This window comes from Sinocyclocheilus anshuiensis, unplaced genomic scaffold (assembly GCF_001515605.1).
Source record: "Sinocyclocheilus anshuiensis isolate Anshui unplaced genomic scaffold, SAMN03320099.WGS_v1.1 scaffold55, whole genome shotgun sequence".
Lineage (NCBI taxonomy): Eukaryota > Metazoa > Chordata > Actinopteri > Cypriniformes > Cyprinidae > Sinocyclocheilus > Sinocyclocheilus anshuiensis.
Genome location: NW_015549647.1, coordinates 4099935 through 4116911, shown reverse-complemented (window position 1 = coordinate 4116911; position 16977 = coordinate 4099935). Strand labels below are relative to the sequence as shown.

The following is a 16977-nucleotide window of genomic DNA, read 5'->3' as shown; positions in this document are numbered from 1 at the left end:
GACTGTTCAACTGCAACACCCGCTGACTGCAATGATAGAGCTTGGAATAGCCAGGACAATTTTTTATATAACTGCGACTGGATTCATCTGAAAGAAGAAAGTCATATACACCTAGGATGACTTGAGGGTGAGTAATTTATGGGCTAATATTCATTTTTGGGTGAACTAACCCTTTAAGTGAGTGGATGATATGCACAATCTCTCTGTCAACAAGTCCTCAACGGATTTCAACCTATGACTGAAAATTGTACTTAAACCGAGAAAGGGTTATATATCCAAGGTGCTCTCAATGCCGTTCAGAGCCCAGGTGATATTTCTCTCAGCCCCCTCCCGCAGCCTCCCTGCCCTGTGCCCGACTGGTGTGCATGTCCACTATACGAGAGGCATGCCTCGTCATGGGCACGGTCCAATGGGACATCTATTGAGGATATATGTTCAGCGGCTGGATGGGCTTCACAGAACAAAACTGCCAGGTTCCTTAAAGGCTTCCCCGGTCCTTTTGGATCAAGACTACCCACTCAAGGAAGGCCAGTTTTACTTCTTTAATTAAGTCGCTGCTATATGATTCATGTCACTGCTTTTGCACTGAGCCTCCCTTTTTCTGGGCTTATTCCCTTTCCTTAGAAGTTTTTTTTTTTTTTTTAAGAATTATCTTCTGCTCACCAAGGCTGCATTTATTTGATCCAAAGTACAGCAAAAACATTTTTTTTGTATTTTTTTTTTGTATTTTTTTTTAAGTATTTTCAAAAATATTTTTACTATTTAAAATTGCTTTCTATTTGAATAGATTTTAAAATGTAATTTATTCCTGTGATCATACATAGGTAAATTTTCAGCATCATTACTCCAGTCTTCAGTGTCACATGATCCTTCAGAAATCATTCTAATATGCTGATTATCAATATTTAAAACAGTTGAGTACATTTTTTTTTCCAGGATTCTTTGATGAATAGAAAGATCCAAAGATCAGCATTTATCTGAAATAAAAAGCTTTTGTAACATTATACACTATTCCATTCAGTATAATTTTTATTTTTTTGGGAAAGAAATTAATACTTTTATTTAGCAAGGATGCTTAAAATTGATCAAAAGTGATGATAAAGGCATTTATAATGTTACAAAAGATTTATATTTCAGATAAATAGTGGTCCTATCGATATCGGAATTATATCGTATCGACCGAAATTAAGAAATATATCGTGATATCAATTTTGGCCATATCGTCCAGCCCTAGCTGTGGGGTTTCACTAGGTCCGCTAGGGTCTGACGTCATGAAGATGACGGCACCGACACAGCCGCCGCTCACTCTATTGCGGCAGCCAGATTGTTCCCACAGTGCGTGTCGGTCCCTACTATGTACCGATCTTCGGCAGTGCCCCTGTATGACTTGTATTGCTGCTATTATCCTGTGGGTTACAGTCATTATGCTTGAAACTGCAGTTTCCCCCAAACCTTAAATTTGGGCTATTGCTAGTGTTGGCTATGATACATTCTAGTACCCCGCTGTTCTGTTTTCAAATAGCGCCGGGTTCGTCGCTTGTTGATGTAGTTGTTATGATGTCTAGCATGGCTAGCTTCTGATATTAATGAATGCTGAATCATCGCTTCTATGTTAAGCGCAGAGTAAACCGGAGTTTCCTAATTGGGTCTCAGCGGCCACTAGCCCCTGAGCAATGCGATTTTACTGCACTTGTCCCGTTCTTCTAACTGGCTGCAGTATTATGAGGGGTCATCGGAAAGAGTACACCAAGCGCTGGGTCGCCTTTTGTTGTTGCAATTGCTGTGATATTGTCTATGACAGCTGTTTTGTGATAGTTTTATAGTGCTGCGTCTCACCACTTTATATCTTACCGTTGTGCGCATGCACATACAGCAGTGCAGTAGACCCGCCCTCCCTCTCAGAGCTGCGGGTTTCCACTAGGTCCGCTAATTAAAAAAAAAACAAAAAAAAAAACACCACTTCTGTAGCTGGTGACACCGGCGCTGCTGCTGCTACCTGCTCAACTTTCACACAGTTCCCCAGGTAAATGTGGTGTCTATTCCCGGTCAGCTCCACAACTGCATGTCTAGCTCCGGTGAGAAGCTGTTGTCTGGAATGTGCTGCTTATGCGTACTGGTGTACAGTGGCTGTACCATGCATTGCGATTGCTGTTGAGTGTCGTTGTGCTTATATGTCATCTCTGCTTATGCTGAGCACCCTTCGCAGTAACACGGCGTGAAGGTACACATTCCCCAAAGCGTCAGCTTACGCTGTCCGCAACGTCGAGAGACCCTCTCGAAAGGAAATGTCTCCGGCTACTGAAGTAACCTCGGTTCCCTGAGAAGGGAACGAAATGTTGCGTTATGCTGTGTTACTTACGCCCAGGTATTTCATAAGCTCTCTTATTTAGTCGAAAGATTCTGATGAAATGCCGCTCATATAAGGTGCTTTTCCACCCCCTTTTCGCACATTCGAGGGCCATTGAGATGCAATGTTGTTAAACGAATAAGGCTTCAGTATTTGAGGAGAAAGGTGTTCCCCAAAGCATCAGCTTGCGCTGTCCGCAACGTCTCGTTCCCTTCTCAGGGAAACGAGGTTTCATCAGTAACCAGAGTTTTTTTCTGTCTAGCTGCTTATCTACCTAAGTAACAACAGTCTTGAAATTGTGAGAATAGCTGATCTGGAGCATCAGAGCCATCAGAAAAAAGGGCTGAGAAACATTTGTGCTGAAGGGTCAGAAAGATATTTTTCAGAAAAGTCCCAGTATATATTGTATGTCACTGTAATCATCTTTACCTCCATTACAATCATCATCCATCTAAACTTTGCTGGTGAAATACTGGTTTGCTTTATTCAGCCCATACAGACTAGTTCTGACTTCACATTTCTTATTAATGTTCCCACCAATCGCTGCACAAATTAAGGTAACGTATGATGACAAAAGCATGCTAGTGCTAGCCCTCCCAGAACTCATAGAGATTGCATTGCAGTGCCTGCAGTTCGAAAAAAATGATCTTTGTATGGAAGTCTATGAGAGCACTCGGGGCGATTCTCAGTCTGACAGAAATCGCCCAAAAAGGGGCGGTACTACACAAATTTGAAAAAACATCTCTCGAGCCTTAATGGCGCCCCCCCCCCCAAATCCCACTGCAATTCGTGTTTTTAAATTAAAAATGTACTGTGTGATTGGCTTTCGGCCCTTTGTATTAAACTATGGATACATACATGATGCCGTTTTGTTTAAAGTTGTTTAAACAACTTAATTATAATTGGTTTATAAACATTATTTTAAACATTATGCACTTTTTTTCACAGATAGTCATGTTATCTTACCGAATAAACGTGCATTAGTAATATTTTGCTCGACGCGCCCTCTTGTGGCCTCAGAAGAGAAGCCAAAAGCTTTTCTTCACCCTAACTGAAATTATGCATTTGAAATTAGAATATAATTCGAATTTTGATAATATTTAAATATTATAAATATTATTATTAAACAGTTTTTTCAAGATTCTGATTCTATATTCTATTATCATTTTTCAAGATTATATTATGAATAGAAGTTATAAAGAAATATTTACTGTCATTTTTGACCAATTTAATGTATCATTTATGAAATTTATTTTTTTATCTTTTGTTTTCCAGTTACATTATAGCTGTATAACTTCCAACTATTATTTTAAATAAATATAATTAAAATTTGAAAAACATTACATATTATTTGGCACATAAAACACAAATATGTTTTCTGTTCATTTTCAGTCTTTGGACAAAATTATTTTCTGCGGTATTCAACATGAAGTACACATGAAATAACCCAGCATAACTACCTCATAAAAGAAGCTGCAAGTAAATAAACTGCAGATGAGAATATATATGAATATGCATAGACATATATCAGTATATAAAGCTTCTTGTCACACACCTTGCCTCATCTTTTCAACTTCTCCCTCAGACACAAAGCTGAGCAGTGCCCGTGAGATGGCCAATCGCAGAGCCCCAGCCTGAGCAGAGTGACCACTGCCCTCCACACTGCCTTCAATGTCAAACCGGCCCATCATGCCCACAAAGAGCAGAGGAAACATCAGCTGCACCCTTAGAGAGAGAAAGAGGGAAAGATATATATATTTATAGTGAGAGGCGTAAAAGAGATGTGTGGGGAGAACTAAGAACATGTTTCTCTCCGCTGGACTACTCAAGCTTTCAACATCTGTATGAATGACACTCCTGCAAATCGCCTTTTGAGGACTGTATCATCATATTTAGACAAAGTGATAATCCCACCACTGTAAGAACTATAGAGAGGACGCGATGCTGAGTGCAACGATAGAGCTTGAAAGATCAAAGACAATTTTTAATATAACTCCGACTGGATTCGTCTGAAAGAAGAAAGTCATAGACACCTAGGATGAATCAGGGGTGAGTAAAACGCAGCCTAATTTTTATTTTTGGGTGAACTAACCCTTTAAGTATGTGTGCGCTCGCTGGCTCGCTTGCAGGGATGGCCCACAGTGCTGACACAGAGCAACACTCCCCTTCTGCTCCAATTAGGCCTGTGTGAAACGGACGGAGTGATAAGGGCGGGCAGCCGGCCGCATGCTGACAGCGCCAAGTCTCTGGCTCACTCATCTGTGTAATTAACTTTTCAACCACATTAGAAAAACCCAACACACTCACCACGCATGCTGGACCTGAACATTTTTGGTGTGGCTCTCATTTATGGCATACTAACTAGAGTAAAAACAAATATCCAAGCTTTTGATATGCTAAAAGGATCGTTCCACAAAGATGCGATGTATAACGGAGGCAACCCTCATACACACCTGTTTTGTAGTACAGGAAAGTAGTGGAGGTAGTTCCTGCCGTTGATTGTGATGTTCCCAGAGCCACTGTCTCTGAGGGTGATACTGGCTTTGGCAGTCTTCCTTCTGCCTATGGGAAGGAGAGAGCAGGAGAAAAGTTAGAGTGATGTGGGAATTAAGTGAGTGCGTACAGAAGAATCACAGTTTTAGGTGAGAAGGCAAGAAGAGTGAGACAAGGCGGAAACCTTGCAGAATAAAAATTTTTTAACTCTCAGATCTTACTTACAGGAACACAAGACTTAAAAGGAATAGCTCACCCAAATATTAAAATGCTGCCATCATTTACTTTCTCTCATGTTGTGAGGAACAGATCAGAATTATGATTAGAATGTCTGAAAATCTTTCGTCAGCTGTAGCCGTCAAATCTTATTATATTCTATTAATAAATCAGGGTTATTATAATTAACAAAAACTAAAATAAACATTTATGTTATTTGAAATTTTAAATGCAATAAATGTATACAAAAAAATATATTTCAGCTATTTGCCAAGGAAAAATTCCTTATTTTAATTTAGTTTAACTTGAGGTACTGAACTTTAATTAAATGAACTACTAAAAAGTACAAAAACACTACAAAATTATTACAACTTTAAAATTAAAATAAAACATAAAAATACAAACCAATTAACAAAAACTATAGTAGCATCTCAATGATACTAATATAACAATATATTCATACAGATGCATCATGATATGTAACAATACACCTGACATATCATAGAACACCATTAGGACTGTCAGACAATTAATGTCATACAAATAATTTTGGTAATTACCAGTGTTGTAACTAAAACAAAAATTATTATAAATAATTTCCGGTACTTGAAATAAAGCTGAAATAAAATAAAATATAAATATGAATAAACTTGGAAACTAGAAATGTTGCCTTGGCAACTAACTGAAAACGTTTAAAGTACTAAAATTAGTAAAACTAAAATTAAATTAGAAGTATAAAAAAACTAACTTAATTTAACATGACAATAGCACATAACTAAAAATAAAAATAAAAGCTCAATGAAAATATTAATGAATACTGTAATAGTATATACAAAAAATGAATAATTGTCTTGTGAATAGTTAATTTTAGAACAGCGATATATTTTTGTCCTTAACGTTTCATGTTTTTCACGTGTCTCAATTTTGGGCACTCATCTAATGCACTATTGGACCAAAGTGACATAAACATGGCTTTTCTATTTCCTTATAGATTCCATAATTTGGATGGAAATCGTTAGAATTTAAAGTGCATAATAACTGCAGTTACCACAAATAATCACAGATTCCGAATTATCAGGCCTATACACTACAAATAAATAAAAGTTAAGGTTTGACTACAGAACACATCTGCAGACTTCGGAAAAAGGTGCATGGATTACATTTATGATGCTTATTGGCATATTCAGAGAATTCCTCCCCCCCAAAAAAATCCTGATAACATATTTAATCAGCCTGTTTATTTGAAATGTCAGTATCGCACCATCTGCAACGCTGAAAGCGACTCCTTGTGGGTCATACTGCAGGGCAGGAATCTCGTATTTACTGGACTGAACCTCCAGCTGTTTGCGAAACTTCAGTATGAACTCCTTCTCCAGAGAGCAGTAAGGCATAGACAACAACTTCTCCATCAGCTGGATCAACCGCATGTACTACACAACATAAGATAACTCGCTTAGTTTGCCAACAGCACCCTCTTGTGTTTTCATCCTGAATTACACTCTTCGCAGGATTCGAACAAGATGTAAGTTCTTACTTACATCTTGATCAGAAATGTTCTCTACCAGATTCTCCTCTATTTCCTCTTTTAACAGCCACCTGCTCCCAGTCAGCAATCTGAGAGGAAACAAACAGTTTATCCATTAAACTCACCACTTTTAGGGAAAAAGAGCATTTAAAAAGTGTTTCTTTTCTAGATTGCTTGTTAATATTCTAACACACCAAGCATTGTATATTACAAATACTTTTGGCTCTTTGACAGACTGCTTTTGCTCTTCTTTTGTATGTCACTTCAGTGTTTTTCTTGCAAGCAGTTTTGAAGCGCTCACATTTGTTTGGTATCTGATGTGAAGAGGCCTTTATTTCTCATCTTGTCCTGGTGTCTTTCTATTGCAAGAATCTTCTCATAGACATCCTAGAATGACAGAAGAGAGAAATGGAAAATGGTCAGTTTCAATACCAAAAGCAGAATTACTACTAAAAAAGAAAAAAGAATCCTTGGTCTCTGTTGACTAATAAGTCAATGAATACACAGAATGAAGGACGAGGTCTTCTTCATAGATATTCAGGAATCCCTCAAAAGAAAAGATGCAGTGAAGCAAAAGCAGGGATTTGAAAATCCCCCCGACGCACACGCACACACAGAGTCTCCATTATGAAGGCAGATCTCATCTCTGTCTCTCTTCAGCTCTGGCTGAATTTAATTGTGCGTGTGTGTGTGTGTGTGTGTGTGGAGGGAAAAATTGAATTGGGGAGCACTTGGGCCGTAACCCCCCGCACTTTCTCTCTCCTTTCTAAAACACACACTCGCACGTCCTCCTGACAGGAGAAGCTGCCATGCGGAGCAGGATGGCATCCTCGGGCACACTTGTCTAAATTGGCATCGCGCCCGTGAGCCTGGAGTGCCCGTCAGGCGTGGTGGTGCTGGAGCGGTGCGGAGCAGGGGTCTGACGCGGGGCCCCGCCGCTGGCATGCAGCTCACGTCCGCACCTTCCTCACGCCTGTGCGAGAATTCATTTCCCCCTCAATTATCCCACAGCTGTTTGTTTAATTCGGTCCTGATAGAGTGCGTATAATCCACCGCTACTCGCCAAAAAAGCAAACATCGGGCAAAAACCAATTTTCAGCACAAAAAAGGAGGAGTACTAGAAAAGAAAGGGGGGAGGGAGAAAAAAAGTTGGGGAATGCACGTTTCACGTTCGTGATCACAGCGGCATAACGAATCCAGAGAAATTCAAATGCCTTTAGGAGGGGAGAGAGGCTCCTCATCTGAGCTTTTAATATGAACTTTCAATGTAGCCTTTTGGTTGGCCGAGGCTCCTTGTATTCAACAAATCATGGGTAAATTGTACAGACTCACTCCTCCCAAAGCGCACATTTTGTCGAAGGTTAAGTAGAAAATACAGTATAATCAACACAAGTTAAGATCAGAGTTGAAGGGCCTACAGCTAAAAGCAGGAAGTACTAATGTCATGAGCCTGTACTTTTATGACTTGTTTTAATAAATAATTGTTTAAGTATAAATATGTCAGATTGTTATCTTAACTGTTGCCAAAGTCAGTCCATTCTGTGGCCATCTTGGTAACACACACAGGCAGCTAATGGGGAAAGACTGAAATTTTCAAAAGTGTCTGTCAAAACTAAGTTTAAATAATATATTTCAAATTAGGTAATAAATCTGACAACAACAGTGTCATAAAGTATGCTTGTTTAGCTCAAATTATGCAATAAAATATTATTTTTTTAGGCTTGTCCAACTGTTGCACAGGCACATTCAAATATAAACAAACAACAATACTTCTATGATAAAGGTGACAGGCTCTTTCAACTAATAGGCAGGACTAGACGCCATATTGCAGGTCTGAAAAATAAGGACTGTAGGCCCGGGACCAGTGTGGGGTGTTTCAGGCCAGTTAATGAATGCAAAAGGAACTGGCAGCTTCTGCACCGTCACTACATAATAAATCTGTTGATCTTTTTCTGATAATTTCTTGCCTTGCAAACTTAAACTCTTAGTTTTCTGTGATGTATTTATTGAATGCTGTTGTCAAATTCAACTCACCAAGGTAACACTATCTAGCTGACAAACATACATTTTTCTTGAAGTGTGAGAATGACCAATCCGAATTTGAGATAGGGTTGAAAATTCTAAACCAATCAGTAAGGTTTGTACCATAATTTTTATAAATGTACACTACCATTCAAAAGTTTTGAATGTTTTCTTTTGCTCATTGCATTTCTTTGAATAAAAGTATTCAGTAAATAGAAATACCGTAAAATTTTAAATTTCTCAATTTAGATTTATTTTTCTATATTAATGTTTTAAAATATAATAATCTTCAGCAGCCATTATTCCAGCCTTCAGCGTCACATTATCCTTCAGAAATCATTCTAATATGCAGATATGGTGCTAAAGTATAATTTCTTCTTATTTTAATTTTTGTTATTATTTCTTATTATTTAAAAGTAACATTTTACACAGCTGAATCACAGCTGAAAGCGCTTGTGCTGCTTAATTTTGTTGAAATTTCAGGATTATTTTATAAATAGAACATTAAAGAACAGTCTTTACTGTCACTTTTGATCAATTTAATGCATCCTTGCTGAATAAAATTATTTCTTTAAAATAAAAACCAACAACTGCAATCATTTGTTTTCCAGTTACATAGCACTGCGCAAACTCCACACCACTTCTAACTAGACTGCAAGGAACCACCCAAATCCATCAAAAAATTTTGGCATATATAGTTGTTACAGAACTTTGTTTATAAATATATTTTTAGTTTGAAAGAATAAAAAGGGTCACACAATTAATGTGTTTTAATAATTGATTATTACTGTAATAGAAAACTTGGTTGCTCAAGTCTGCAAGTGGGTTACTTTGATAGCTGTATAACGTCCTGATAAATGAGGTATTGACTATACGGTAAATGCCAATATTTACCGCCTGTGTATCTTAGAGAGTCTGTGAGTGTTTGTGTTTTGCTTCCTTTTGCTCATGCTAGAAAAATATTCCCCTCTGCAGGAAGGAGAGTTGTACATTATTTTCTGCACACTGCAGGGTTTCTGAACGCGGAGCACCTCCGTGAGATTCGAAGCTGGATGAGAGAGCCGGTGCACGCCGGCAGATTTGACATACCTATTTAAATTAGCAGCAGGGTTCCCAGCCACTGCAGGGCAAAGGGGAGGATGAGGGGCTTGGGCACACCGAGGACAATGGCGCATTAGTCAACTCGCACACACACAAACTCCTTACTGGTACTGAGAGACGTCTTAGCCCAAGGTCAAGTCCATAGATGAATGGTAGAGAAGGGAAAAATAAGCTAAAACAAACAAACTTTGAAAGGAATTAGCCGTGGTGACAAAGAGGCGGTTAACGCAGGAGGCTCTCAGGGGCTCCCACCACAGTAAAACCCCTGAGGCTGATGTGCACACACACCTACACACAAAAAACAGCACGTGTGCATGCATACACACTCACACCTAATATCACAAAGCCCTGGCGTGCCTAGTGAAGTGTGTGATGCTCCCTGTTGTAAATGGGATTTAAGGAGGAGAAAGAGCTCTGTCACGCTCATCTTCCTAACTCTCATTCCTCTTCTTTTCTCAAATCCAAACCTTCCATTTGCATTTACCTTAATCATTCCAATCTTCTGTTTATATTGGTTTCACAGACATGGCTAAAGCCTAGTCCCAGACTAAAATGCATGTCTGAGCAGTTTCAACTGAAGAAAACGTATCTTAAAATATGTCAGTGCTATTGTTTTGTCTCAAGATGCACACCAGTAATTTTTTTTTCAAAGGTACGTTTATAAAAACTACTTAAATACCTAATCCTGGCTTAATCTAAGCCCTGTCTGTGAAACCAGGCCTAAGTGTAAAATGCCAAACAAAGCCTTTCTCTGAGCAGAGGGGCTGTTCCCCCATCACCCCATCCAGGCCCTCTTTAGGGGATCAGATTGAGACTCGAGTCGCAGCCTCCCTTCCCAGCTCTCTCTGTCTGCACCCCTCCTCTAGCCCAGCTCTCTGTGATGTGCCCCCACCCACTCTCTGTGCCACTCGCTTCCTTCAATCACAAACCAGACAAAGCAGGATTTCTCCCCAAACCAGTTCAACAAAATTAAAATTATGGCCGATACAGATACATTTTGTGATGCAGCAAAATGATTTTTTACTGATTTAGCCGAAAACTGAAACTGAAAAATAAAGCTTAATAATCAATTAATTATTAATATATAAATAATTACATTTAGTTATTTCCAACTCTGTATATCTGTATATAAACAATTAAATTGCACAAATAGCAGATTTTATATAAATGTTTTAATGGTATAATTGTTTCTACTCCAATTTCATTTAAACCGTGGAAGTAATAAAACACATATTCATTAAATAAAAATGTAATGAATATGTAATATAGTGCATATATTTAGCAAAATGCTCCTCTCTAGGGTTTTTTTTTCTAGAGACTTTTTTGACAACTTTTCAAGGCTGAAACACTGTTTGAGCGATTACATTAGACATGATACAATTTAGTGAGCTGTACTGGTTCTGTCAACATCCCTTCTGATGTTTATTCATATTTATCTTGTGCTATAACTAGTAGCAAAGAGGAAGAGATTCAGTTGATTTATAAACTGAGGTGGCTACAGTGATTTGTCACGCCATATTTAAAAGTATCAAAATGACATTTATTGTTTGAATTTTGTATAAAATTGACAGAAAGCTCAGGCTTTGTTTCATATCAAAAGTAACAAATCACAAAATTGTGAATATTGGATGATAGGCGCACTGCAAATAAAGATTGATGAAGTTTTGTTCAGGCATCAGCTCAAAACAGCATAGACTAAAATATCAAATCAATATTCAATAATCAATAAATCAAATCAATATTTTCAACTCATCCCCTAGCATCCACAAAGAGATGGCATGAGTTCCTGCTGTAGCTTTTCTAAGTTGTGTGCATGAAATAGACACTGACACAATTAAAACGTGCCATCAGAGAATTAAATTTCACCATTTGGTCAATGAATTTGGCCTTCCAAAAACTGAAAATTCATCTTCAGCCGCCAAAATTGTGGTACATCATATACAAACTATTTAAAAAATATATATTAACAGCCACTAAATGATTGATATTAAAATTATACACTATTTTTGTCTAAATAAATTAGAAAAAAAACACTAAAAACTAAGATCAGTCATCTTAAAGAAAATGAAGCTATGATTATTATACACGATGAAAAATGGATTTTAATTTTAAGATTTGTTAGTCTACATTTAACAGTGTTTAACAGTGTTATTAATTAAATTATTAGTGTTTTTAAAGTGAGACTAAAATCTTGAAATTAAATGTAAAAATAGAGGAAATGAGCATGTATCTAAATCAAGTATTAAATATCAACCAATACCAACAAATAAATTAATTATCCCACAATCTACAGTATATGGTACCTATTGTATATAAACACCTATAATTCAAATATCATCTAGAACACTCTGGTTTTGCCTGTTGTATGTAAGCATTTAACATGAATGAATTTACATGCAAGAGAGAATAGTAGGACTGTTTCCCTGTGTAGAACAGAAAGTGAAAAGGGCGTCCTTTTGCATCCCACTGGATAGCTAAAAGAGAGAACAGGGCACGAGTAGTTCATTACCAGATATCAGCATGCTTATATTTGGTGTCAAAGAGCACAGAAAGAGTTAAAAGGCAGCTTTTACATACCTGTCTGTTTTGGGAATATTTCCTCTGGGTGCTAAAACAAAAAGAAAGGAACATAATGAACATATTGACTGTGCTATAAATTATCAAAAAAAAAATAATTCAAATTTGGATTAAATCTCACCTTCATAAAAGGTCTTGCTCGTTTCTCAAAGAGTCCAGAGGGGAAAAGATATGCAATACTCCTCTAAACAAACAAACAAAAATTACACTTTAATTACGAATACATTTTTATGATGATTATGAAGTGTCGTTTTTATTAACATTTTATTATGAAATAATCTAAGTGAGATCAATTGGCTTGAAGAATTACATTACCTTCTTTAAAGGTAATTTTAGTTTATGAACTTTTTTTTTATTTTTTATGAGCATTCATGGAGTCAGGGCTCAACCCCAATACTCTAGTCAGCTGCGGTAGGCAAATAAAAAGTCAGCTTGTTCCAATTCTTAAATTACATGCAACAGTATATGACAATAAACTATTTTATATTTATTGTGCACCCCAGAGGTCTCTCTCTATGCAACTCAGGTGTTTTTTTTTGTTTTTTTTACTACAGTGGGAAACACTGATCTCTTCTATTTCAAAAATATTCTCACAAAGACCCAAATTATTCCAGTGATAGCATTCAGCAGGGCATAAAACTTTCATTTGCATAATATGAGACATTCAGAATGGCAACCTTTGGGTCTTTGACCCTGTTTTCAGGATAAAGAGAGAGAAAAAAACAAAAGAAAAAAGTGAGGTGATGGCAGATGCACTCTAAGAGAACAGACATCCATGTATTGGGCCATCAAAACCAGAGTGAGGGAAACTGAGTGAAATAAAGCAACACAAAGAGAAGAACAGACAGAACGGTGCAGGATGAAGTGACAGATGAAGGCAGCACCTGTTCATACCTTGAAAAGCAATATGGCCCAACTCCCTAAGGGAGGTTTAGTCTCGTCATAGTGTTCTAGAAACCTCTTCTGCTTAAACTTCACACAAGGCCAATCTGGGAAAACAAACTTGCTACTCGCACTCCCTCAAAACAGATTTTTTTTTTTTTTTGCGACATCTGACCACTTGCTTCATGTGCCATGAAAAATGTAGCACTGAAAATCTAAAAGTGTCTGACCTTCTCAGGTGATAAGGACATACATGTTTTAACCCATACAGATCCTGCCATCCCATTGCTTTTGTAGCAACTTTTTTTTTTTTTAGTCAGTCAAGGTTTCTTGAACCAAGTTATAATTAAATTTTACATGACCATCTGAACTCTCTCGCTGACCCTTAAATACTGTACAATTAAAGGACGTTCACACACAAAAAAAATTCTGAATAAACAAAAAAATGCAAAAAATAGTGAATAAAAAAAAAACTCAAAATACTGAATAGTTGTTGATATCTAAGTGACCATATGGCTCAGTGAAATGATGCCCAATTTTTGTCCTGATCTACTAATATATTAAAAAATTCTCTATCCTTTAAAAGTTTGGAGACTGGAATTGTTTTATTAATATTATTATCATTTTTATTATGCAAGGACAAATTTTACAGACATTTATAATGCTATAAAAGATTTATATTTCAAGTAAATGCTGCTCTTTTAAACTTTATATTTTTCAAAAAATTCTGAAAGAAAGAAAGAAAAAAGATCAGCTTCCACAAAAGCAGCACAACTGTTTTCAGCATTGATAATAATAAAAAATGCTTCTTAAGCACCAAATCAGCATATTAAAATGATTTCTGGATGACTGGAGTAATGGCTGCTGAAAAAGTACATTTTAAAACACATTAAAATAGAAAACACTTAGTTTAAATTGTGATAAGTTCACAATATTTCTGTTTTTTACTGTATTTGCTAAAGTAAATGCAGCCTTGGTGAGTATTAGAGACTTCACACACACACACACACACACACACACACACACACACACGCGCGCACACACACACACATACACATAAAGGAATAAATGTTGTTTGTAATCAGTATATTTTCTTTGCATTTGTGGAACACAAAATTAGATATTTTGCAGTAGCCCCAAGCTGATATTATCAATAGAAATAAATTGTCACACTGCCAAGCTCCAATAATACGCTACATAAACGCAAATCATATAACTTGCACTATTTTCCAAAACATCTGAAACTTGTGCTTCAAGACACTCTCCTTTAAAAGTTCGCTCAAGTTGGAATTGTCAAAAGCTCAGCAAATTTCTTCCCAATTTCAGTTGCATGGACTCTGAACGTCAGAGCCCACCTGACGGGTGCAAACGCAATGTGTGTGCGAGTAGACGAAAGACAGCGGGAGAAGGCAGGTGAGGCTTGCGGTCTTTATTAATTACTTCCTCCTGGCAGTGCTTGCTGTGCAGCTGTTTCACACCTTCAGTGCATTCACGGGAACGTCATGTCGGCTGAAGCGCTTGGCAGACACACCGGTGCCCGCTCAGGCACAGATGCCCCATCCTGTACTTGCTCTGTGCCCTGCAGTCACAGCCATTTTCCACCCTTTACCCAAAGATCAGCTGGCAGAGGGACGGTACGTGTCAGCTTCTTTTAGCCACACTTACTCTGAGGACTCAATTCATTAATGGTGACAGAGATTGGGGAATAATCTAAGAATCGAGAAATTGGACCAAATTAGTTGGATAAATCAATTACGGCCATTTCTGTCTGGCACAGAATAAAACATTGGACATGTTTGTAAATATATGCCAATTTTTAAGCAGGTCCAAGATGCTTCACTGTGACACCAGCTGATGATGTTGCTTTTAGCTCAGAGGAATCACAATGATATTGTAATTTTACTGTCGTTCTGTAAAATAAAATAAAAAAGACAATAATTACCCTACAACAGCTCTATTAATACTTTATTATAACATTAACACAGTGTTCAAATTGGGATCTGTAATATATTCTAATGTTTAAAATAAGTCTCTTCTGCTCAGCAAGGCTGCCTTTATTTGTACATTCAAGTCTCAAAAATGGCCAAAAGACAGGATACATTTTCTGGCATGGTACCAGTCTTTGTGTTTCTAGTTTTCTTCCTTCCTTCTTTCTTTTGAGGCATGTAAGGAAACCAAAAGAGAGGCACCAAAGAACAGCCGGATCTTAAATAGCTAATGGAGCCTAGAGGGTCAGGGCCTCAGATTGACTTAAAACTAGTTAAAATAAGACAAAATAATAAAATAAGCTAAACCAACTAAATGAGATAAAGATATTTCGTTTCTTCTTTTAATTTACCACATTTTAACAAAAAGTAGTTTAAGAAGCTCTCACAGTCAAAGAAAAACGGAATATATGCGGGTGATTTCTATACCTGGAAAGGTCATGTAAATTAGGAAAATTTTTAAACTTCATGGGCTTTTTATAAGGAACAAACACTATAGAAATTCTTATCTTATCCAGTAAACCACAAATGACTAAGAGTCATGTAAATTTATTGAGTACAAACAGTGGGAAAATGAATAACATTTGGCTCTTAAAACTTGAAAAGTTTTTTTTTTCATTTACAGAAACTATGAGTTCCTGTAGATTATAAGTTGTTTCGAAAAACCTTTGAATATTGTTGTGGACAGTGGGATGGCTTGGAGTCGAAAAGGTTGAGAAATAGGGATGCACCGAATATTCGGCAACCGAAATTATTCGGCTGAAAATAGCAAAAAAAATCTCTTTTGGTGTTCGGCCGAATAAGCGAAAAGGCCGAATAATATGTACCGAACAATGACTAACGCGATCAAATAGAGGCACGCATTAATGCAGCAAAACATGTCGGCAGTGTGAAAGTATTTAAAACTATCAGAGAAAGACACAGAAATCATTACAAGCACGAAGCACCGACAGCGAGAGACTGTTTAGTGCTGCATCGCGTCTCCGATGAGAAGAAGAGGTGGCTGATGCTGGTGGTTAGGTTACTGTATGATGATTGAGATCGCGAAATTACCTCAAGCGATTAGTAAATAAACTGTAGAATGTTATATTTTCTAATGCACGCACAAACTGCATGTATTCTGACAGCGCTGCACGAGCTCGCAGCACCAGGGTTCAAAGTCTAAAGTTTAGTTCTGCATCGCGTCTCCGATGAGAAGAAGAGGTGGCTGATGCTGGTGGTTAGGTTACTGTATGATGATTGAGATCGCGAAATTACCTCAAGCGATTAGTAAATAAACTGTAGAATGTTATATTTTCTAATGCACGCACAAACTGCATGTATTCTGACAGCGCTGCACGAGCTCGCAGCACCAGGGTTCAAAGTCTAAAGCGCGAGGAAAATCTGCGCTGAAACAGTGTTACTCATCAGTTAGTAAGGCATGTGGCAATGCGATACGTGCGACAAACATCTTCCCAAAATCGTAATGAGAATCATTTATAAACCTACGGAGTGTTTGTGGTAAACAGCCATGGATCAGTAGCGGACTCCTGTGTGAAAGCACAGTCTGTGCTGCTACCCCTCAGTCACCTAAGAGGGGAAATTATCGAAATATCGCAAATGTAAATATCGCAATATGCATATCGCAACGGCATGCGATATTATCATTTTAATAATAGGCTACTTAAATCAAAACGTTGCAAAAGGTCAAAGTTCTAGTTCGACGCATATAGCAGAGAATTGCTTGACGTTAAAAAGAGTTATTAAGTGCAATAAGTTGAAGAAAACAACTCTTTGCCGTCTTGTCTTGCTGTCTGACTCACACCTGAAGCGCGCGCACAAGCCGCATC

General features: G+C 37.5%; 1 protein-coding gene across 1 annotated transcript in view; it reads right to left on the bottom strand.

Annotated features, from left to right (window-relative positions):
* The window catches only part of LOC107660109 (28S ribosomal protein S9, mitochondrial-like), a 22028-nt gene that overhangs the window by 1866 nt on the left and 3185 nt on the right, over window positions 1-16977 (bottom strand). The window contains exons 3-10 of the mRNA XM_016449336.1: window positions 12403-12465; window positions 12282-12312; window positions 12099-12178; window positions 6883-6968; window positions 6595-6670; window positions 6318-6486; window positions 4801-4909; window positions 3903-4072 (exon numbers count right to left, since the gene is read on the bottom strand). Of these exons, the coding sequence (XP_016304822.1) occupies window positions 3903-4072; window positions 4801-4909; window positions 6318-6486; window positions 6595-6670; window positions 6883-6968; window positions 12099-12178; window positions 12282-12312; window positions 12403-12465 (784 nt within the window). The remainder of the gene's footprint in view (window positions 1-3902; window positions 4073-4800; window positions 4910-6317; window positions 6487-6594; window positions 6671-6882; window positions 6969-12098; window positions 12179-12281; window positions 12313-12402; window positions 12466-16977) is intronic.